Source organism: Indicator indicator, chromosome 29 (genome assembly GCF_027791375.1).
Source record: "Indicator indicator isolate 239-I01 chromosome 29, UM_Iind_1.1, whole genome shotgun sequence".
Classification (NCBI taxonomy): domain Eukaryota; kingdom Metazoa; phylum Chordata; class Aves; order Piciformes; family Indicatoridae; genus Indicator; species Indicator indicator.
The window spans coordinates 7,968,794-7,991,798 of NC_072038.1; the positions used below are offsets into that span (position 1 = coordinate 7,968,794).

Below are 23,005 nucleotides of genomic sequence, written 5' to 3' on the forward strand. Positions count from 1 at the left end.
CTAGTCCAACCCCCCTGCTAAAGCAGGTCCTCTTCACATCTGTAGGTAAGAAAAAGCTTTGGTGAACAAAAGCTTCCCAAGTCCACCAGTCTCAGTGCCTCTCCGTAAGATCTGAAACCTAAATTTGGAGCTTGGTATTATAATTAGGGAACCTCTTTCCTTCCATCTGGCCTTCTTCCTCTATCAGTGTTTCCTGGAAGCAATTCAACTGAGACAGCAAAGAAAAAAAAAAAAAGAAAAAACAAGACCAAAAAAAGCAAATTTTCTTTTTCCCCCCATGCCTTTGTTTTTAATTTTGTTGCCTTTTTAATTTCTAATTTTTTCCTTCTATTTTTCCTTTCTAGTTTTTTTGCTTCCCCCCCCCTTTTTTTTTTTTTTTTACATCTTGTTTCTCCTTAGATCTTAGACCTCTTTTCCTCAGTAGCTGTATCTGGTGAGATCTCTCTGTCCTTTCATTTTTTTTTTTTTTAAGAAAGAACCTTCAAGCAGATTCCCTTTAAACACAAAGATTTCCTTACTTGTCTGCTCCACCGGTCAGCTTCCTGATGTAGGCATGGAAGGACATGTGCTTCACAGGAGGTTCCAGATGGTTTAAATAATCTTCATCAAAAGGCTGCCAAAAAACACCACACAAAGAGAAGTCAGGGTCAGGCACCTGTCTGGTAACACACTGATCACTAAACAAATGGATGTTCTAGAATCATTCCCAATGCCTCTCAATGTGGAAACAATCAAGAACATTCAGGCTCATTTTCAAGGTGGCTCCCACAACACTGAGGCTTTGCCACAATCAGTTTTATTATCACCTCCCCTTTCTAGAACAGATTGGCTCCACAAATCAGAATGAGCCTCAAAGGTAAAAGGCTTTTTCTTTCCAATATCTAACACCAAACAAAAAGCCCAGCTGCTCAAACAAGGCCAAAGAACTTCCTGAGCATGCAGTGGGGAAGCAGGGGAACAGCCACCCTAGCTTATGGGACTTTTAGGGGATTGCTGCTTCATGTCAAAACTCTTACAGCTCAGCTCACGTCTAGGGGTCACTAAAGCCACCATCAACCTGAACAACATGTGGTTAAACTGGGACATACTGGAATCCATGAGAGAGAGGTTCAGATGAGATCCAGGCAAGAGTGAAGAGGGAGCTTTTCTAAAGTGATTTCTGTTAAATTCATTACTGCAGAAACCCAGCAGTAACTAGAATAAACCCAGGGCCATGAGGGCCAAGGGCTTTAGTGGTCCTGGATGGATTCCTGGCAGGATTCTGACCCAGAACTACCACTTCTGCATGGCCAGCACTCTGAGGAAAAACATTTGTACTGGAAGAACCTGAATCCAAGAGGATGTGCTTTTGTGGCAGTTCCCAAAACACCTTCTTGGGGCTCTTACCTCCAGAGGTACACAGTGGACACATTTACCCAAGGGGCTGTGGTGACACCTATGCAAAGAGAAAGAGAAGCAGCATTAAATCTTCTTTACTAAGGGAAAAGCCAGACTGCAAAAGCTGCTCTGACAGTTGTGGTGTGGAAGATCTGTACAATCACACAGCTCCAAGCAACTCTCCACCCTTCAGGGAATATTACAGAGGGGTCACCACAAGATAAGCTCACATAAAGAGACAGCACCAGCTTTGGGTTAAATCTGAGCCCCAGGTCATGCTCAAACCCTCCTCCTGTCCCTGTGGCTGGCAATTGGCTCTGCTCTCCGACAGCCACGCGAACAGATGGCAGATCACAGCTTCTCCAGTTTTACAACCCTGTGTTTGGGTTGTGTTTCAATTCAGAGAACTTTAGATCAACGTCACAGGGCTGGCCTGGGTGGTTTAAACAAAAAGGATGAATGTTTGAGTTGCCTTTATCAGGCACTAGAGGATGGTGTGAAACAAACAGGGAAGCGTGTGTTTATGGGACAGATAAAGACCTGCTTGGTAAAGTTACAAAACATCTCCTCCTGAGGCAAACACTTTAAAGAAACTCCAAAACAACAACAAAAAAATCCTCCCCACACCCCTGCCCCAGCACTAGGTCAGTGCTAGTTTTCCAAGACAGGCCTCTAGAGAGGAGCAAGGATGTCAGCTGTCTTAAAATGGATGAGATCCAGTTGCAGCGTTGCTTTTAACGAAGTCCTGTGGCAGATAATGTACATAAAGGACCACTAAAGGCTGCTAATGCACTCAGCCAACACCAGCACCCCCTTCATGTTTAGATTGATCTGTGCTGACAAACGCAGGAACAAGCCCAGACACACTTGTTTTGTCATAAATATCCACCGTGGTGCTTTGGCTCCCTGCTAGGAACAATACCTTCATTTATTCTTTTGAAAAACGTGGTTGAGTTAAAGACAATGTTTTTGCCATGGAATGGTGGCTTTTGCCTTTATTGTTTCAGTAATGTGACATTTCCCTCCTTTCTCATCAGCCTGAAAAGGTTAGATAGAGGCTTTGCCATGCAGAGGCAACAGCTCTCCAAACTTCCTCGCTGCTGCAGCACTAAAGATAAACCACATGGAAGAGGACACCGCGGGGAAGGGTGAATGATTCTGCTTCAGAAACATCCCTGCTTGCCTTCTACATTTTCACTCAAGCCCCTTCCAGGGGTTACTTTGCAAAAGGGTCCAGCCCCAAGCCAACAAGCAGTACAGACAGCAGGCCAGGAGCCAGCTGGGGAGCAATAAAGAACAACCATCCAGACAGAGAACATTTTAGCAGCAGCAGTGTAGATTTATGGTGGCATTAACTCACCATTGTATTAGTGCTTTCACCAAAAACTACAAGCTGCTTTGTTTACCTAAGCCTCTTGCAACTAAGAGCTTTGGCAAAGCTAGATGTTGTTGCATTTCTGGAAGCAAAATGGATGCCCTGATTTCACAGAAAGGCACATGATAGAAAGGAAGCCAAAAACTAAGCAAGCAGAGGCCTAAGTCCAACTTCCACGTCTCTGCCGTTGGATATTTCCACTCATTCCCTCCATGTCTGTGTTTTTCCTTTATGAGGAACTCTTATCAATGGATCTTATCAGTGCCTAAAGGGCAGAGGTCAAGAGGATAGGGACAGACCTTTTTCAGTGGTGTCTGGCAACAGGACAAGGGGACATGAGCACAAACTGGAACCCAGGAGGTTCCATCTGAATGCGAGGAAAAACTTCTTTGCTGTAAGAGTGCCAGAGCCCTGGAGCAGGCTGTCAGAGAGGTTGTGGAGTCTCCTTCTCTGGAGAGATTCCAAATCTGTCTGGACACTGTGATTTTTGGCAATCTGCTCAAGTGACCCTGCTTGAGCTGGGGGTTTGGACTACATGATCTCCAGAGGTCCCTTCCAGAACCTACCATGCTGGGATTCTGTGATTGAGGAGTGGCTGGAACTGAAGACACAGAAGTGCTCCTGCTAGGTGAGGTGCCACACACAGTGTTACAGACAGTGACACAGGGTCAGGTTAGCTCTGCCCAAGCAGGCAGAGGCTGCACAGCAGACAGAAATGGTGACAGAGCTCAGGTCTCTCTTTCTACAGACTCTGACAGGACCCACCCATGATTTAGAAACTAAACATGACCTTGGTGTTCAGCCTCAACTGGCTGAGCAATGCTCTGGCAGCAGCTCTGGCCAAAAGTGTGTTTCATAGAATCACAGATCACAGAACCACAGAGTGGCTTAGACTGGAAGGTACCTCAGAGATCATCCACTCCAAACCCCCTGTCATGGGCAGGGACACCTTTCAACCAGACTTGGTTGTCCAAGGATGGTTTGGGTTGAAAGGGACTTTAGAGATCTTCTGCTTCCAACTCCCTGCCATGAAAGACAGTGCCCACTACAGCAAGTTGCTCAAAGCCCAGTCCAACCTGACCTTGAATGTTTCCAGGGACAGAACATCCACAACCTCTCTGGACAACCTGTGCCAGTGTTTCACCACCCCCAAGGTGAAGAAATTCTTCTTAACATCCAGCCTTAATCTATCCTCTTTCAGTTTTAAACCATCACCTCTCATCCTATCACTACACTGATAAGGAATTATCCTGTCAGCACCTCTCCTGCCAGATGAGACCTGGCCCTGCTACCCCATGTGGCCATCACCTCAGGATCCAGACAGAGAGGGAGCTGCATACTGAGACCATATGGACCAGAAGCTACCACAGGGAGCAGGCCCCTGCTCATTAAACCTGCCACACACAGAGCACAACCTGGTACCTCCACACAGCACCAGCTGCCAGGACATCCCAGGGAACAATTCAAAGTATTCATTTTAATCCAGAGAGCTCCAAAGGTTTTAGGAGCACAAGTCCCATAGCAGGGGCCACCTTGGTCAGAACAATAGATGCTCTGAATGAGGCCTTCCTGGCAAAGACCCTGGGATTTTGGTATCTGCTTCCTTCCTTAGCTCACCAGAGCTCAATTTAACCTTCCTGGACAATGGCAGAGGCTGCTTTCCCTTGTGAACGTTTCAAAGGCAGCGAGGTATGGAGCAGGGGCTCAGAGGGCAGTTCCCACCGCCTGCTTCCTGGCTGCTGTGCTCAGACAAGATGTTAGGAGCCCTGGGGAGGTGCAGATGCATCAGCAGGAACAAAGTCCACCCCTACTCACAGCTGCTGGTCTCGATTTCGGTAGATCTTCCCATCCTGTTTGATGAGATATTGATCAATCTCATCTTCCACCACCTGGGGGGCACCCACAGGCCGCAAGTTTTGGGAGACAGAGGTGTCCATGGTCTCTGAGGATGAGCCAGCTGGGCTCAAGGGGTAGAGAAACAGCATATCACCATGCCTGTGGGTGTGGAGAAACAACACATGGGTATCAGCAGCTGCTTCCAGGTAGCAAACCTGCTGGACCACAGAGGAACATGGAATTTATCACAGACAGGAACAAAATTTATCTCAGCAAACATGGCAGCCTGAAGCTGCTCCACCAGCCACCTCTTCCTGCTGCTGTGGTCTTTTGTACAACAAACATAAAGCTTTTCCCAGAATGATTTAGGTTGGAAAAGTCCTTAAAGATCATCAAGTCCAACCATTAACCCAGCACTGCCAGGTCACCACTCAACCATGTCCCTCAGCACCACATCTACTCAGCTTTTCAAAACCTCCAGGGGTGGAGAACCCACCACTGCCCTGGGCAGCCTGTTCCAGGCTTGACAACCTTTTTGGGAAGAAATTGTTCCTAATGTCCAACTTAAACCTCCCTTGGTGCAACCTGAGGCCATTTCTTCCTGTTCTATTGCTTGTTTTTTTTTTGGGAGAAGAGACCAACACCCACCTGGCTCCAACCTCCTTTCAGATAGTTTTAAAGAGTGGGATGATCAAGGAGACAAAACTGAGGGGAAAAAAGATGAAGAAAAAGGCAAAAAAAAAATATGGAGAGAATCAAGAGCTCTGATAGGGGAAGAACTAGTGTGGATCCCTCGAGCCTCCCCAAGGCAGCTGGCAGCACCAACACATTCAAGTGACAAGGTGCTCACAGTGGCAAAAATTCTTGCATTTTTAACCAGTTTAATGTTTTCTTTGAGATGAACAGAAGGAAGACATTCCCAAGCAAACACAAAGCAATTGCACCCTTTAGCACCTCTGGTCTCCCCAGGAGCCTGGCTACAGGAGGGACCATCAGCTCTGGCACTGATGCAAGGGATGAAAAAGGACAGTGAGAGTGAAAGCAGGGAGAGGGACTTGCTGCAGGCTGGAAAAGGGGAAGTGGGAGCCCTGCTGCTCCCTCACCACAATAAAGAAACACAATGCAAGAAAGGGCTGAAGGAGCTGGGGTTCTTCAGCCTGGAGAAAAGGATGGTCAGGGGAAACCTTACTCTCCACAGCACCCCGAAAGCGTGTTGGAGCCAGGTGGGGTGTGGTCTCTTCTCCCAAGCAACAAGTGATGGGACAAGAGGAAAAAGCCTCAAGCTGGGACAGGGGAGGTTTAGTTTGGACATGAGGAAAGATTTCTTCTCCAAAAGGGTTGTCAAGCTCTGGAGCAGGCTGCCCAGGGCAGTGGTGGAGTCCACATCCCTGGGGAGATTGAAAAGCTGAGTAGATGTGGTGCTGAGGGACACAATTTAGCGGTGATGTGGCAGGGCTGGGTTAACTGCTGGGCTTGATGATCTTAAAGGTCTCTTCCAACCAAAACTATTCTGTGATTCTATGATTCCAAGTGCCCTAAGAAATGGCCACCACAGCCTTGCATGCAGTCCATTTAATCTCCCTCATTTCAAGCTCACCTCTTCAAGCAGCTGGTGAGTGACAGCCGAAAGCTCAGGACTGCTGTAACATGGCCCAGCTGGGAGAGAAGAGCTCAGGCACGCTTGAAGAAGAGGTTCCCTGTTGTACAAAGCCCCCCAGCTCCACCCCAGCACTCTCTCTTAGGACTCACTTGATTTTCAGTAAGCTGAGGGACTTGTTTTGTGATGCTGTGATCTCTCCTGTCCTGTTTCTGTTGGTGTAGACGGAAAATCCGTTATTCCTGAAACCAAACTCTTTTGCAACCTGAAAGAGAGAGAAGAATGACAAGGTTTAAGAGACCTCACAGCCCCAGTCAGGTGCTGAAGGCTGCTCAGAGCAAGCACTGAGCCCAGGGAGCTTCTGCTGTAAGACTTTAGCTGAACTCAGCCACGTTTGGGGAGAGCTCAGAAAAACAAAAACCTGGTAACAGAAACAACACATCCAAAAAGCAACTGAAACAGAACAGGTCTCTCCACAAGACAAATGCAGTATTTTAGCTAAATGAAGGCAAGTGCTAACTTGACTGAAAGGAGAGACTTTCCTTTCCATGACCCCTGTCCTCTTGCTCTAGCACACACCAGCTAAGTCATCCTCATCTATCTGCAACCAAGAATTCCTTGGTATAGATCTTCCCTCCTGAGGATCTTTCGCCCTCAGCTGTGCTCTCATCTACACAAGTTTCACTTCAGCTCTTCCTGCTGTTCTCCTGTTTTCCTTTATTTACCTCTTTTCTCAGGATGGAACTTACCCTCACAACACCCACTTTCAGCCCCCAGGCAGGTTTTTATCTTGCTTACCCTCTTACCAGTTCAGTTTAAGGCTGATATACTTCTAATCAGTCACATGCCTCTTCACAGCAATGGCAATTTTCACATTTGGCCACTTAAAAACATCATCAGCTTGGAAGTGGCATTGAAAGGTTCTCTAGATGTCAAGTCTCTTAAGTTAACAGCCTTGATTTTTATTAAGTACATTTCCCAGGGGCTTTGGCAGGGCTCAGGGAGAGGGACTGCACACAGGACAGATCTAACAAGCCACAAACAGAACTGTCACACGAGCAAAGTCACAGAAAGCACTTTCTCTGCTGTCAGCTTTGCTGTGGTATGTCCAGCAAGTGATCTGCTGTGTGAATGGCAGCACAGCTTCCAAACAGCTCATTTCCTGCCCAAGTCAGCTCATCAGGCCAGAGACTTCACCATTTTTGAGGGAGAGACAAATTCTACAATACAGCAACAGAAGGCTTGAGTTTGTCCCTAACTTGATTCTAACCTGACCACACCTCAGAGTTCACGTTTTTAGTATTCTGAGCTTGGATGTGCTACAAAAGAGAGAGAACTATGCCTAAGGAGGCCCTTTTCACCCTGAAATGTGCTCCCTTGCACTTCTGCAGCTTCTCTGAGTCACCAAGATCTTTATTAATGGCAAACACAGAAGCAGCCATCTGATGTATCCTTAATTACTTAGCTTATCCTTAATTATTTAGCTAAACACAAACCCCACCATATGGATTAACGCTTGGGTGTTGAAATCCACAGTTATTAACATGCACAGATTTTAGGTAGTAAAATTTGCAACATTTCTCTTTCAACTAAGCTCTGCATCAGGAAAAAAAAAATAAAAATAAAACCCCAACAGTTCTTGTTTTCAGCTCAGCAAGAGGAGAGAGTCAAGAGGCAATTTTAGTGAGTGCTTTTGTTCCGACGGGAGCGGATTGTTCCACTCAGCCTCGGGTAACATGAACCCTTGAAACTGAGCAGCTCATTTTGCACAGGCCCCAGAGATTTTGAAAGCAAGGCTTTTGCTGAGGCTGTTCAGACTGCAGCGAGTCTCTCTGACCCTGAAATCCACCAGGATTTTCGCTTGGGCAGGTGGGGGATCACTGTTGTGGTCTGGGCCCAAGCTTCGAACAAAGCAAACGACTCACAAACAGCAGCAGGTTTTAGTCTGCTCTCCTTTCCCCTCTCAGGGGGAAAGGAAATCTAGCTGGCAAAAAGAATGGCCCCTCAGGAACACAAAGTAGTTTTCTTACCAAGCAAAGAAATCCTAACTGGGGGGTTCCAGGTTACAGTGGAGTTCCAGGAGGGAAGGAAATGGAGAATTGCTCACTTTGAAATAGCAAACTCTAAACATGGAGCAGCTGCATCAGACCCAAGAATAAGCTACAGCCAGCTCCAAACTGACAACGCTCATTGTGTTCTCCTCAAATCAAGCTGGAAATTTTTCCAGAGGCTCCAAGACTCTCACAACCCCTCAAGATCTTGACTTAATCCCTTCCCTGCTCTCTCCAAAACCACACTGGAAAACCAGTGGCACACAAAGCACATCCAAATGATATTCAAAGCACAGATCAAGCAGCTGAGCTTGATCTATGAGGCCAGTCCCCTGCAGCACGCTGTGAGTATCACACAGCTTTCATTTCTGTGGGAGAACGCTAAACACATGTCCTCCCCCAGGGAAAGCTCCCACCCCAGGGAACTCCAACTGAAAAGCTGAGTAACTTTTCTTCCTTAATGTTGTTATTTTCCCTTTGGAACAGGCATAGGTTTGGCTACACCAATAAAAATGCTGTTTCCCACAGGCTGATCCTCACTGCTGTCAGCACGTTCGCCCAGCAAGTGAAGCGTGGATCACCTGTGAGCAAGAGCTGAGGTGCAGGAGCAGCTCAGCCCAGACCCACAGGGAGCAAGGAAGGCAAAGAAAGGCTTGAGGTACCTTCTTGAGAAAGGTTGCCACCGTTTCTCTCTTCGTGGCTGTGATGCGTTTCACTCCATCTGGTGACTGCACGCGGATTATCTGTGGGGTGAAGAGGAGAGCCTGGGTTAGTGACAGGGAGGACAGGGCCCATGCTGTCCACAGCCTGCTGAAGCCACACTGTTCAGTTTTGGGCCCCTCACTCCAAGAAGGACATTGAGGTTCTGGAGTGTGCCCACAGGACAGCAAGGAAGATGGTGAAGGGTCTAGAGCACAAGTCTTGTGAGGAGCAGCTGGGGTTGTTCAGTCTGGAGAAAAGAAGGCTCAGGGGAGACCTTCTGGCTCAATATAACTCTCTGAAAGGAGGCTGGAGTGAGCTGGGGTTGGTCTCAGTGGCCTCAAGTTGTGCCAGGGAATGTTTAGGTTGGACATGAGGAACAATTTCATCCCCAGAAGGGTTGTCAAGCCCTGGAACAGGCTGCCCAGGGCAGTGGTGGAGTCCCCATTCCTGGAGGGATCGAAAAGCTGTGCAGATGTGATGCTGAGGTTTAGTGGTGACCTGTCAGTGCTGGGTTAACGGTTGGACTGGGTGAATTTAATTGCCATTTCCAACCAAAACAATTCCATGGTTCTGTGAAGTTTCATGCACATGATGCAGACCATCTCCTCCTGCTCTTCTGAAGTGTGCAAATGCACAAGGAAGTCATTGGCCTTGGGTACAGCTGCAGGGAAAATTACCCAAAGGCAGGAGGCAGGGCAAGAGGTTGGCACCAAGAAAAATGCCAACACTGCTTTTTTGTTCAAAGCTTTGACCTCAGACATGGAATTAAACTTTCAGGAGAGTGAATCAGAGCTCCCATGGAAGCCATTTATTGCATGTCTACAAACAAATATTGGCCCAACTGGCGCTAATGGGCACTTGTCATGTTTCAACCCCAATGGGGATGCCCAGCTGGACCTTTAATATGCCTAACTTTACACTCTGGGGAACAGAATTAAGACCCAAACAGAGTCAAATGCCTAAAACTGACTGCAATAAATACTGTGGGGGGTCGAATGGTGCTGACGCAAACCGGGGCTGGGCGGGATGGAGCTCTCTGTGTCTCTGCAGCTGCTTCTCTTTCTCTCTGTTAGGCAGGGCAGAACACAGCTGCAGCAGCAAGGCTGGGGGGTCTCTCTCTCAATCTCTCTCTCCGTCCAGAGCACACCAGGGCACGGGGGCAGCTCCCACCAGGCAGGTGCAGGTACAGCAGAGAGTGGCTCCTCACTGCAGTTAGTAACCACCCCCTCTCCCAGCAGACAGTTCTCAAGCAGGTCTTTTTAAGCAGTTTCCCAAGCAGCCCCCCAGGCAGTTTCTCCAAGCAGTGCTCCTCTAAGCAGTCTTTCATAGTTCCACATCTTGCCGCCAAGTAGCAGCCACCTGCCCGGATTGGTCAGCAGAGTGTGTGCCTAAAGCCATCTCCAGGGCTTTCAAACTCGCCCCTGTCTCCAGCTGCTTCTGCTGCCTTCGCTGCCAGGGAATCCCAAGAGTCCTAAGTTCCATCAGTCCAAAGCCCCTCATTTGACCCCAGGGGGCCAAGTGCCAAGCTCCCGTACACCAAACGATTATCCCAAATGATTTTCCCAATGATGCTGAGCCATATACATATTTCTGGTCCCTTACAGCCCTGCACTCCAAGAAGGACATTAATGTACTGGACTGTGTCCACAGAAGAGCAATGAAGCTGGTGAAGGGTCTAGAGCACAAGTCTTGTGAGGAGCAGATGGGGACAGCTGGGGTTGTTTACCCTGGAGAAAAGGCAGCTCAGGGGAGACCTTCTGGCTCAATACAGCTCCCTGAAAGGAGGATGGAGTGAGCCAGGGTTGGTCTCAATGGCCTCAAGTTGTGCCAGGGAATGTTTAAGTTGGACATGAGGAACAATTTCTTCACCAGAAGCGTTGTCAAGCCCTGGAACAGGCTGCCCAGGGCAGTGTGGAGTCCCCATTCCTGGGGACTGTGTAGATGGGATGCTGAGGGACATGGTTTAGTGGTGACCTGGCAGTCCATTGGTGGTGACCACCTGGCAGTGACCATTAACCGCTGGGTTAATGGTTAGACTGGGTGAACTTAAATGTCATTTCCAACCAAAACAATTCCATGATTCTACGAAGGTTCATGCACACCTCCTGCTCTTCTGAAGTGTGCAAATGCACAAGTCGTTGGCCCTGGGTACAGCTGCAGGGCAAATTACCCAAATGCAGGAGGCATGGCAAGAGGTTGGCACCAAGAAAAACATGAATGCTGCTTTTTCAGTCAAACCTTTGACCTCAGACATGGAATTAAACTTTCAGGAGAGTGAATCAGAGCTCCCATGGAAGCCATTTATTGCATGCCTACAAACAAATACTAGCCCAACTGGCACTAATGGGCACTTCTTGTGTTTCAATCCATACTAGTGACGTGTAGCTTCCATCACTAATGAAAGCATGAGGGGAAAAGCCACCGGGCTCAAGCCATTGCTGTGAAACACTGACCCAGCTGCAGCGTGAAGTCAGCAATGGGGAAAAGTGGCGGTTTCAAGGGGAAAAGTCTGGGGACGAATCTTCATGTAACAACTTGGAAGTGGCAAACACCAACCGCAGCGTGGTCATGCCGCTGGGGCCCAGCGAAACGACGGGAGGTGCTCTAAAGAGCACATTCACCTGCTGCTGTGCTCAGGAGGGCAGCGTGCGTGCTGCGGGGAGGGCCACGGGAGGACACCAAGGGACACGAGAGGACAGTGTGACGCCAGGCAAAGCTGCCGGCCTCCCATCGTTACTTCATAGCAGTCCGTTTACGCTCTCCCAAGTATCAGCACAGGCACAAGCCCCGTCTGATGGGAGAGGGACGATTACGATACCACAAACCTCTTCTCTGGGGATCGGCCAAGTTCGGGCACCTTCCCCCGCGACCTCCTCGCCCGGAGCAAAGCGGGACTCCGAGGCCACGGTCCCAAAGCCCACACGCTCTAAGGAGGGTATTTCCATGAGGCAAACCCACGGGAAATCCGCCCACGACACCACTCCGGGGGGCTGCCGGGCCCGGTACACCGCCAGCCCCGGGAGTGCCGCGCTCCTGGCCGGTTCCCGGCGCGATGCCCCATCCCCAGAGGCCGGCGTAGCGCCAGGTGGGTCCTGACGGTCTGAGTGAGCACGGCCCGGCCCCGCCGCCCCACAGGAATCTGCTGCCTCATCGCCCCTCCCCCCGGCCGCCGCCGCCCGGCCCCACTCACGATCGTCTCCGCCATGACGCTGTCCACCGCGAACCGGAGCCCGCCGTGACCGCCCAGCTACCGGTCCGGCCCGGCCTGGCCCGCTCCGCTCCGGCCCGCTCTGCCTCGCTCCGCTGTGCCCGGCCCGCTCCTACCCACCGCCTCCCGGGCCCGGCCCGCCGCCTGTGCCAACACTGCCCGGGCCCCGCGTCCCGGCACCCGCGTTCCGCCACGCAAAGGTTCCTAGGCCGGGAGGGGCAGTGCTCCCGCCACAGCTGTCCCCCGTGCTGCCTCGGTGCTACCACCACAGACGTGTCCCCGGCACCGCTGAACCTGCTTCTTAGTTCCTCTCCCAACTCGGCTCCTTCTTGGTGTCCCCGCTGCGAGGCCCGGGCTGGGTGTGGGGTCCTCCGGTGTCCCCGAACTCTCTGAACGGGCCTCAGGTGCCCACTGCGGCTGGACCGTGTGGGGTCTGCCGGGGAGCTGTCCCCCGTTCACCCCAACCCCCCTCACACATCCTGCTGCACCCTCGGTACTAACCCCGCTATGCGCGGGGGCTGCGGCGGGCGCTGGGGCGGGTCGGGCGCAGCTGTGGGGCCAGGAGTCGCAGCCCTATTTAAGAGCTGGCCGCAGCCCCTCACATGATGGGAGTGTGATTGCCCGGGCTGGCAGCGGGATGGCGCTGAGCAGAACGTGGCTTCCCCGGGCCCGCTGGGCGGCCGGTGTGGGGGAGAACACTCGGCTGCTGCCCCAGGTAATGCCGAAGGCCTCCCGGTCCCCTCCTTCGGGATTCTCAGCCCTCTACACCCCGTGTCCTCTGGCTGGTTGGTGCCAGGGTGCTGGCCCCATGCTGGAGCCCTTGTAGCACCCACACCCCTGGAGATCTCTTTAGGGATGAGTCTGGGGGTCCTTGTGAAGCTCTCCCAGGGTCTCTGGGAGAACACCCACATGCCCCCAGTCTGCTCGGTGCCCCGGGAAGAGTGACAGCTGGGAGGGATGGACGTGGGGGTGCAAGGGGCTCTTGCAAAGGGGGGGGGGGGGGGTGGGGGGTGTAGTGGCTCCAGGATCCTGTGACAGCGGAGGGGTGGGGGTATGTGAACTGAGGAGGGCATTTCTGGGGTTCTGCTGGGGCTACCCCATCAGGTCTGAGTGATTCTCTGTTCATGCAGGCATCCAAGCTGGTGGAGCTGCCCTACTCCTCCTCCTCCTCCGATGATGATGATGATGGTTTGCTGGCCAGGGACATGGACTTTCCCACAGCTGAGCAGGACCCCAGGGCATGGAGCCCTGTCCCCCACAAGCCAGGGACCTTCAGCCAGTGTGTGCGGTACTTGGCCTTCTTCTGGAACCTCCTCTTCCTCCTGCTGGGCTTGCTAGCCCTGGCTGTGGGGGTGTGGGGGCTGCTGGCCAAAGGCTCACTGCAGGGGGAGCGCCTGGCCCCGCTGGGCTCTGATCCCATGCTGCTCTTTGTGCTGGTTGGCCTGGGGACGAGCACTGTCTCCCTGGCCGGCTGCCTGGGCACCCTCTGCTCCAGCCCTTGCCTGCTGCACTTCTTCGTGGGGGCTGTGCTCGCCTTCACGGGGCTGGAGGTCCTGGGGGGGCTGCTGCTGCTGGCAGTGCGGCACCAGCTGCGGGATGCCCTGCAGGATGCCCTGCTCCTCTGCCTCCTGCGCTACCATGATGAGCCAGACCTGCGGTTCCTGGTGGATGAGGTGCAACGGAGCCTGCAGTGCTGTGGCCTTGGCTCTTACCGTGACTGGGAGGTCAACCCGTGAGTTGGGGTGCTGCAGAAGTGGGAGGGGATGCTTGGCCCTGCACTGGGGAATGTGTGTGGACCCCACAGCTCTCCTTGTCCATCCTTGCAGGTACTTCAACTGCAGTGCCCCGGGAGTGCAGGCGTGCAGTGTGCCAGCCTCCTGCTGCCTGGATCCCTGGCAGAATGGCACCCTTGTCAATACCCAGTGTGGCTTCGGGGCCCTGCACCTGGGTGACGTGGCAGCCAGCACCGTCGTGCACCTGGGTGGCTGTGTGGCACAGCTCAGTGCCTGGCTCCATGGGCAGGCAGGTGGCATTGCAGCTGGTGCGGCCATACTGGTGCTGGTTGAGGCTACAGGTGTGCTCATGGCACTGAAGGTCCTCGGAGACATCGTGCCCATCAGGGCACAGGATTGAGAGTGTCAGCAGGGTGGGAGCACAATGGGGTTGAGGACAAGAGGGGATGATCCAGCCCAAAATAAACCTTATCAGAAGCCTGAACCCCATGCATGTCCTGCTTGTCCTGACCCACGCCTTGGGGAGGTGCTTCCACTTGCATCCTTGCCAGCCCCAGACCACAACACCTGCATTCATTCTGGGTTTTAATGAACATTTCTCCAAGCTGAGCCTTGCCACGGGGGTGGGATGGCTTTTATCTACACAGCCCTATAGGCTGGGGTGCCCATGGCCTGCCTAGATGATGCCGTACTGGGCCAGCTCATGCAGCTCCAGGTGGCTGAAGGCTTCCCAGGGACAGATGACGGTGATGTCTGGGGAGAAGAGAGAGCCCATGTCAGTGGGATCCCCCAAGCCTGGCTGCAGGTGGCTGTGCTCACAACAAGCCCCACTCCCCACCCATGGCAAAGCAGGGATGGGACTCCCATACCTGTTCCCAGCCCCTCCATGCCTGGAATGTCATCACCAAACCTGCAAGGAGAGAAGAAAGTTTTGTCCTGACCCCCAGCCAGCCCCCACCCATCCCAGGATGGCACTGAGTCCACCTCCTCCCCACATCAGGGCCCCCTCTGGGTCCTGGGGCTCTGCCCCACTTACCCCTGCACCCCCTTTTTGGGGGGCTTGCTTTTGAACTGCCTTGTCTGCCTCTGCTTGAATTTGGGTGGCCCTTTGCGAGGGGTGGCGGGTCCCCCTGTCACCCTTGTGGCTGATTTGATCTCTGGCTTGGGGAGCTCCAGACTCATGGCTGGGCCAGGGCTGGCAGCCTACCCCAGGTCACAGTTGTCCCTGTGGGTCTGGTGCTGGCACAGGATGGCTCCTCAACCTGACAGAAAGGAGACAAGGGGAGGTCACCAGCTTTTCTACCACCCACAGGCACTCTGTGCCACCAAGCCCACCTTCTCCTGCCTTAGGACCCCCTGGCTGTCACTGATCAGCTTTCCGGGCCACCCTGGAGGAGACTCCCTCTCCTTGCAACCTTGACTTAGCCCAGCTCAGAGTCCACTAATCCCCTTACTCCAAAGGCAGGGAAGGTCATCCTTGGGGACAACAGAGCCACTGCCTCCCCTTGGGATTGTTCCTCCAGCATTTATCCTGCCCCAGCGTGGATGGTGACACCCTAAGGAGCCTCCACCATGGCTCTGTGCTGAGCTGTGTGTGCCAAAGTGGGTTGGCATTGCTGCTGGTGCGGGAGAAAGGCATCCCATGGGGCTTGCTTGCAGCAGGGTGGGTGTCAGGGAGGGTGGGCAGCCCAGGGTGCCCTCGGGAGCAGTGCTGCAAAGTGGGCAGCCATGGTGGACGTTGGAGGCTGCATCCTGCTGCAGTTGTGCCTCCTCTGGGCATGGCAGCCACGCCTCAGCCCGGATGCGGGAGTTTGGCTCCAGCCTTGGTGCAAGGGGGCTCAGCCCCACTGTCAGCCCAGCAGTTCAGCAGGGACCCCAGGATGGAAGGGGCTCAGCTTGGGGAGATGCCAGAGATTCTGCTCCTGGCTGCAAGAATGGCAGGCAAGAGCAGGCTGCTGCCCAGAGGAACACAGCAGCCTGTCCTGGGAGCCCCCATTTCCCATCCCATGCACAGAGCAGAGCCCCTCACTTACACAGCTGCTGCGGTCCCCAAGGCCAGTGCTGCTCCACAGGAGACCTCCGTCCTCCTCCCACGGGCACACGTCCTGTAGACACTCTGGGTTGTTTTAGGGGAGGGCAGATTTATCCTGTGCTGGGGTAATAGGATTATTTCTGTCCCTTCTTCTCCAAGGGGTAATCTGCTGTCCTTCCCCTTGCTCCACCCTGGTGGGGTGGATGGGGAGGGGGTGCTTGGATTAGTGCTGCTGGGAGTGACTGTGTCAGAATGGGCAGGAAATTACCCAGGGGGGATCCTGCCTCTTTGTCCCAAAGTGCTGAGGCATCTCTCCTGGGGGATCCCTTACACCCTGAGTGATCATCCCAGTGCCCATTCATCCCAGGGGCAGGGATGAGATACCCAGCCTGGCCAGTTCTTCGAGGACCTGCAAACTGGGAACCAAACAGGTTGACCCCTACAAGGCAAGGCACTAACAGAAGAAACCACAGGCCAGCTGTGCCAGAAAATACCATCAGCAGAGCTGGCACAACTGGAACCACAGGAACGTGCCAGGCTTTCAGCTTGTACTGGGTGCTGAGCACGGTCTGGACCCAAAACCAGCATCTGTGGAGTGATGCTGCCACGGCTTCTGCCAGCAATGAAACCCTGTGAAAGTCTTGGCATAAGGGCTGCCCTCCCAGCATTGTCCCTGCTGGTGCCACCACAGAGGACATCGTGAGCCCTGCCTGGGTATGGACACTGCGGGCCAAAATTGGGCAGAACTGGAGCTGGGCAGTCTCTGCCTGCCCTGCCCGGCAGCTGCACTGTCCACAGGATGGTATCACTCCAAAGCTTGCCATAATCCCAGCTCTAAAGCAATTACAAAAAGGAATAATCTTGGTACACTTTAATTGAACTTCAGCCTCTGCTACTAATTGCAATTAGTTGGACTCCAACAAATAGGATTACAGGGATCTGGGAGTGTTTTCTATGAAGCCAGCAGACCCAGTTACTTCTCTAGCAATGAGCTGGACCCTGATGTTGATTGTTGAGTTTCATTAGTGAAGGCTACTCAAGGGCTTGGTGAGGGTCTGTGAGGACATGGGGTTTGCAGGAGATCCTGACAGCCCCCTCCCCAGCCCAGCCAGCCAGCATGGAAAAGGGAAGATGTGCTGGGCCTCATTTATGGGGGTTTAAGATGGTGGCAAAGGCAATTGAGGAAGAAAAGGCACTGTCAAGAACAGCCTGGCAGGCTGTGACCTTAGAGCTGGTGTCCTTGCTGGGAAGCTGCTGAGCCCCACGTGCCTGGGGCTGCATGCTGCCTGCATCTCCTGCCAAGGGAAGGGGCAGCACTCTGGGTGCCCCCCTGCAAACCCTTCCTGTGGAGAAGCCCCTAAGAGGCTTAGGCAGCTGGTGGGAGGGGAGTCTGGTGTGGCATCCCAGCCTTCCCCAATCACCAGGTCACAGCCAAGCTGCAGAAGACGCTTAAAGTCCAAGCTGGGGAGCACAAGGACAAAGCAAGAGCAGTGGTGGGGGGAGCCATGCCAGCAAGCCCTTGGCAGGGATTTTTCATCCTGGGGGAGTGTGGCATGTGGCTGCTGGGAAATCCGGGGCTCAGGACACGTGTGAGCTGCTGCCTGTCCCCAAGGGCAGGTTCCCCTACAGATTGAGAGGCAAAGCACAAGCTGGGCACCACCTGTATTGAAACTCACGTGGGATCCCATGCTTGACACTGCCCAGTTCTCAGCGCCCCCCCGCCGAGCTCAACACACATAAGTAAATACAATATATAAGCTGAGTTCAGATCCCACTGTCCAGCCTGGAGCAGAGGCTCCCTGGGGGTGTCACTTGCTGGGTTTTGGGGGATGGGGTAGGATCAGTTCTTCCCCGTGCGCAGCCGGATCTCCATCTTGAGGATCATTTTAATGTTCTCATCCTCCACGTGCTCCTCGATGGCAGCCAAGGCCTGCGCGCCGCCATCCTGGTACCGCTCCAGCAGCTCCTCCACATACCCAACCCAGACACAGTTGGCACAGCCGGTCCCACAGCAGTGCGTGGGTGGTGGGGGAACTGGGGTGGTAGTAGGTGTGACCCCCTCCTCACCCTGGGGGTTGCCTGTCATGACATCACTCCCTGCAGTGTCTGAGCTGCCACCAGTCTTCGCTGGGGTGTCCGAAAGTTCCCGGAGGCCGGAGATGTTGGCAGGGTTGGGGTGCAGGGCCCCCTCCCTAAGTAGCCTGCTGCGGTTGCCAGCACCATCTGGGGGCTCCTGAGAACCATGAACCTGTGCTGATGCCAGTCCAAGGAAGGGAAAACACTGGGGGAGCCCAGTCTGCTGCAGCCCACTCCCTGCCAGAAGACCCCCACCTGCCCCACAGCAGCCTAGTCCCAGTGTATCCCCACAGCCCACCACCATCCCCTATAGCGGCTCACACAGCTCCAGCAACATCTTTGTCCTCCCATCCCAGCACTCTTTGCCGTCCCCAGCTCCTTCTCCTGTCCCAGCAAGCCCCTATCCATCCCATCTCTTCCCTAGCAGCCCCTTGTCCCACCCTGCTCGCCTACTCCATCCCCAGCACACCCTTAACCTCTTCACCTCTCCCCATCTCATCCCCAACACCCCTTTGTCCCCTCCTCCATCCCCAGCACCCCCTTAACCTCTTCACCTCTCCCCATCTCATCCCCAACACCCCTTTGTCCCGTTCTCCATCCCCAGCACCCCCTTAACCTCTTCACCTCTCCCCATCTCATCCCCAACACCCCTTTGTCCCCTTCTCCATCCCCAGCACCTTTATCCCCCCCCGATCCCCCTCGCAACCCCGGTGCCCTTCCATCACCCCCAGCTCTCCCCAACCACTGCTTTAAGCCCCTCTCAAACCCCCACCTTACCCCCGGCACCTCCTACCCCCTTCCATGTCCCACTCCCCTGTCCCCCCTCTCCCGAGGAGTTCCCACTCCCCCACTCACCCCCCGGCGCGCTCCCGCCAAGCTGCGCGCTCCCCGCAGCAACATCCGGAGCAGTACCCGCCTCTGTGCTATCTGAGTGGCAGCTCTCTCAGCCAATGGCAGTCCGGCACAGCCAGCCAATGAGGGAGTGGCGATCGGGTGAGCCAATAGAGAACAGGGGGGCGTAGCCGGAGCGTCGGGAAACCGGAAGTGGCGGTGGGGCGGCCGCGTGGGGTCGGCGGAGACATGGGGCGGGTGCCGGCATCGGGCCATGGCCGGCGACAGAGACAGAGACCAGGACAGAAATCGGGACGGAGGCTAGGACAGAAATCAGGATATGGACCGGGACCTGGACCTGGACAGAGGCTAGGACAGAAATCAGGACAGGGACCGGGACTGGGACCTGGACAGAGGCTAGGACAGAAATCAGGGCAGGGACCGGGACCGGGACCGGGACAGAAATCGGGACAGGGACCGGGGCGGCGCTCGACCGCCCTGCGCCGCACCAGGTCAGTGCCCGGGCAATAGGGTCGGGATCGGTCCTGGCTGGCTTCGGGTTTGGAGCTTCAAATGGATGAAAGGGTACTCAGGGTCGGTTGGGCTCTGGTGAGAGCCATGCTTCCGAGCGCTGGGTCCCTATGTCCCCCTGGGGGACATCAAGATCCCAGTATCGCTCCGTGTCCGGGTCTGCCGGTTCCTCACTAAGGCCAGGTGGTCTGATATCCTGCCATGCTTGGGTCCACATGTCCCACCGTGCCTGGGTGGCGATGTAGCTCTGTGTGTCCCACATACCCTAGTCTGCCGGTGTCTCACCAGGACCAGGTGCTCCGGTATCCCTCGGGTCCCTGTGTCACTCCAAACCCCTGGCTTGGTGCTTGGGTGTCCTGCTGTTACCATGTTCCACCATGCCCGAGTCCCACTGTCTCCTTGTGGACAGATACTGTCCACATGTGTGGATGTCTCACTGTGCTGGGGTCTGCTGGTGCATCACCAAATCCAGGTGCTCCAGTGTCCCACCATGCCTGAGTCCTGGTGTCCCCCTGTGTCTGGGGGGGCAAGACAGGTCTCATACCATGTTTGTTGTCTCCCAGGAAGGAGAAGAAGGTGGACAACATGAAGCCCAAGCACCCTGATGAGCAGGAGATCCCCTTCCGCCTGCGGGAGCTCATGAGGAGCCGTGAGGCCATGAAGCGCCCTGACCCCAGAAGGCAGCAGGGTGCAGGTGGGAAGCGGATATGGCCCAATCTGGGGTGCCCAGGGCCTGTTTGAGGAGCCCATGGTGCAGCTGGAAGCAGCTGGATCCTCCAGTGGGATGTCCTGGTCGCCCCAACCCAGTCATGTCCCATCCCTGCTTTGCCAGGGGGAGGGAACCCCCAGTTTGTCGCTGCTGCAGTAATGTCACCTGTCTCTCCTAGAGAAGAAGCAGCAGCCCAAGGCAAAGGGCACCAAAGCCCAGGGCGACATCCCTGTGCCCAGGTTCAGGAGGGGCAAGGGGGAGTCAGAGCGTTCCTACATCTGCCGCATGGAGCAGGAGGTGAAGCACCTCCTCTTCCTCACCAAGAACCAGGTGCAGCGGGAGCCTGAGAAGGAGGACATAGCACCGGCGAAGTCCAAGAGAAAGAAAGAGTAAGAGCAAGGCCACTATGGCTGCTGGGGCTGGACAGGCTCAGGCCAAGGCTGGTGCCCCAGCCTAGTTGTGGGTGCATGGTGCCTGCTTTGCTGGTGCTGCAGCATGGCTCCAGCATCCGGCAATGATTTAGGATGTGGGTGGAGGGCTTTGGGCCTCATCTCCATAGGGCTGAATCTCTGGGACAGGAGAAACAAGGCTTGTTTCACCCTCCTGCTAGGCTGGAGCTGTGGGGCTTCAGCTTAGGGATCCCATGGGGTGGGAACTTGCTTAGTTGCTCCCTGTCCAGTCACAAGTCCTGGCTGTAACACAGCTCTTCAGGTTTCAGAACAAGAAGCTGGAAAAAGCTCGGAAGAAGAAGGAGGAGAAGAAAGAGGCCATGCTGGAGAAGAGAAGGTTCCAAGGTGGGTCTGGCACAGTGGAGTGGCTGGAGCCACCCCTTGCTCCAGGAGCACGTGGAGAGGTGGGGGTGAGCTGGAGCAGTGTGTTCTGGGAAGCTCCTGCCTGATTCCATCTCCTGCTTCTCTCTCAGACACTGTGGCGTTCGGGGAGGTGGTTACGCAGCCGCCCACCATCACCTCACGGCCCAGGGGCCAGGGCCCTGCAGAGCAGGTGAGCTGTGGGGGTAACCACAGGTTTGGGCTGGGTCAGCAGGTGGAGGGAGGGGTTCTGTCCCTGTGTTCTGCTCAGGTGAGACCCCACCTGCAGTGCTGTGTCCGACTCTGGAGTCCTCAGCACAAAAAGCACATGGTCCTGTTGGAGTGGGTGCAGAGGGGGCTCCAAACACGATCCAAGGGCTGGAACCCCTCTGCTGTGGGGACAGGATGACAGGGTTGGGGTTGTTCAGCCTGGAGAAGAGAAGGTTCCAGGGAGCCGTTGTGGCCTTTCAGTGCTTAAAGGGGCCAGTAAGAAAGATGGGGACAGACCTTTTAGCAGGGCCTGCTGTGACAGGACCAGGAGTGACTGTTAAACTAGGAGAGGAAGATTCAGACTAGACACAAGGAAGAAACTTTTTGCATTGAAGATGGTTAGACACTGGCCCAGGTTGCCCAGAGAGGTGGCAGAAGCTCCATCCCTAGAAATGTTGCAGGTCAGGTTGTATGGCGCTCCGAGCAACCTGCCCTAGTTGATGATGTCCCTGCTGACTGCAGAGTGGTTGAACTTGATGACCTTGAAAGATCCCTTCCAACCCAAACCATTCCATGATTCTATGATCTCACTTCCCTCAAGCTGGAAATCAGGCCTGGAAGGGTAGCAATGGCCTCAGCCTCCTGGTGACAATTCCTTGGAGCCTTATTCTGACTTTTTCCATCCTTTATCCTCTCTGACTTGGTCCTGTCTCTGCCTGCAGGCTGGACGGAGGCAGCTCCTCCTGAGGTCTTGCCTGGGCCAGAGCCAGGCATCCCCAGCAGCGCGGATGTCAATGGCTCGGCAGCGCATCGTGGAGGAGGAGAGAGCCCGCGTCATCCAGGCCTACAGGGACATCCAGAGGCGCAAACGGCAGCAGCGGGAGATGGCACAGGCTGGCAGCACCCAGCCTGGCCAGAGGGTGCCCCGCTGAGCCAAGCCTGGAGGAGCTGGGCCTCTCTGATCCCAACAAGGTTGCACAGGCAATGTTCAGGGAGCCCAGGATTCTAGGAGGGTAGCGGTCCTGATGCTCCTCTTCTGTTGTCAAGTCCTGGGACTTCCCACAGCCCTTCAGCTTGAAACAAGAGCTGGGACCCCTGTGTACCACGGACCTTGTTTGTAGTAAAAGTGCCATTGAGTGCTGATGGCGTGAGTGTGCCTGTGCCTCCTGGACCTGTGCCGTGGCTGGGAAGAGACACTGGCGTGTGCTGGGGCATGCCACATGGTGTTCCAGCAGATGGCAGTCCCAGCCCACAGTGGGCATGTTGTCGCCATCGGGCATGTTGTCACCATGGCACCAAGGCTTGCTGCTGGCTGGCTCTGGTTGGAGGCAGGACTCTCGTTGCTCAGCCTCAGGGGAGATCCTAGTCCTTGGTTGTGACCCTGCTGGCTGCTGCTGCAGCTCCTGGTTGGAGGGGAGTTAGCCGAGCCCTGGGTCATGGAGTGTCCCACAGGCCTCACCTGCACCATATTCACTTCTCACTGTTGTCACTGCTTGGGGACACTGTGTGAGCCCTTAGTCTGCGACCATGGCATTACCACCCAGCCTGGCACTGCCCACATCCCTGCCTGTTCCTGGCAGACACCCTGGGCCATAGTGACTGCGGTGCCCTCCCTGCTCCAGGGATGCTACCACAGCCCTGTGGCTACACCCACACCAATCCCATGTCATCCAGCACAGCTACCCACACCTGGCACGCACCAGCCCCTCAGCTCCCAGCCTTTGGGGAAGAGTCCAGGGGACTGCTCCCAGCAGGGCACAGCCCACATTGCTGGCATGGTGGCCTCACCTGCAGGGCACAAAGGCTGTGCTGTTCCAAGGCCTCATGCCGTGCTGCCGGCACAAAGCATCGCCTGTTGGAGCAGGGCTGGCCCTGGCTCTGCGGCTACCACGGAGGCAGCCGGTGGGATTCCGGCCTTCCGGAGGGGC

At 54.6% G+C, this 23,005-nt stretch overlaps 5 protein-coding genes across 6 annotated transcripts in view; 2 read left to right on the top strand and 3 right to left on the bottom strand.

The window, feature by feature from the left end:
- Positions 1 to 12,156, bottom strand: part of NPLOC4 (NPL4 homolog, ubiquitin recognition factor) — a 34,434-nt gene extending 22,278 nt beyond the window's left edge. For both annotated transcript variants that reach the window (XM_054393748.1, XM_054393749.1), the window contains exons 1-6: positions 12,129 to 12,156; positions 8,899 to 8,979; positions 6,338 to 6,450; positions 4,568 to 4,747; positions 1,387 to 1,435; positions 519 to 613 (exon numbers count right to left, since the gene is read on the bottom strand). In XM_054393748.1, the coding sequence (XP_054249723.1) occupies positions 519 to 613; positions 1,387 to 1,435; positions 4,568 to 4,747; positions 6,338 to 6,450; positions 8,899 to 8,979; positions 12,129 to 12,143 (533 nt within the window). In that variant the 5' untranslated portion in view covers positions 12,144 to 12,156. The remainder of the gene's footprint in view (positions 1 to 518; positions 614 to 1,386; positions 1,436 to 4,567; positions 4,748 to 6,337; positions 6,451 to 8,898; positions 8,980 to 12,128) is intronic.
- A 627-nt stretch (positions 12,157 to 12,783) lies between these two features.
- TSPAN10 (tetraspanin 10) lies at positions 12,784 to 14,279 on the top strand. The gene is made up of 3 exons (XM_054394076.1): positions 12,784 to 12,861; positions 13,277 to 13,878; positions 13,973 to 14,279. The coding sequence occupies exons 1-3, from the start codon at positions 12,784 to 12,786 to the stop codon at positions 14,277 to 14,279; spliced, it is 987 nt and encodes a 328-aa protein (XP_054250051.1).
- A 276-nt stretch (positions 14,280 to 14,555) lies between these two features.
- Positions 14,556 to 15,061, bottom strand: PDE6G (phosphodiesterase 6G). Its single transcript, XM_054393733.1, has 3 exons — positions 14,916 to 15,061; positions 14,749 to 14,789; positions 14,556 to 14,632 (listed from the first exon to the last, which is right to left on the bottom strand). Exons 1-3 carry the CDS (start codon positions 15,059 to 15,061, stop codon positions 14,556 to 14,558), a joined length of 264 nt encoding a protein of 87 aa, XP_054249708.1.
- Positions 15,062 to 16,849: 1,788 nt separating this feature from the next.
- OXLD1 (oxidoreductase like domain containing 1) lies at positions 16,850 to 19,094 on the bottom strand. Its single transcript, XM_054394077.1, has 2 exons — positions 18,843 to 19,094; positions 16,850 to 18,159 (listed from the first exon to the last, which is right to left on the bottom strand). The coding sequence occupies exons 1-2, from the start codon at positions 19,092 to 19,094 to the stop codon at positions 17,752 to 17,754; spliced, it is 660 nt and encodes a 219-aa protein (XP_054250052.1). The 3' UTR covers positions 16,850 to 17,751.
- CCDC137 (coiled-coil domain containing 137) lies at positions 19,093 to 22,009 on the top strand. The gene is made up of 7 exons (XM_054394078.1): positions 19,093 to 19,138; positions 19,192 to 19,330; positions 19,913 to 20,043; positions 20,237 to 20,447; positions 20,770 to 20,852; positions 20,981 to 21,060; positions 21,800 to 22,009. The coding sequence occupies exons 1-7, from the start codon at positions 19,093 to 19,095 to the stop codon at positions 22,007 to 22,009; spliced, it is 900 nt and encodes a 299-aa protein (XP_054250053.1).
- Positions 22,010 to 23,005: the final 996 nt, after the last annotated feature.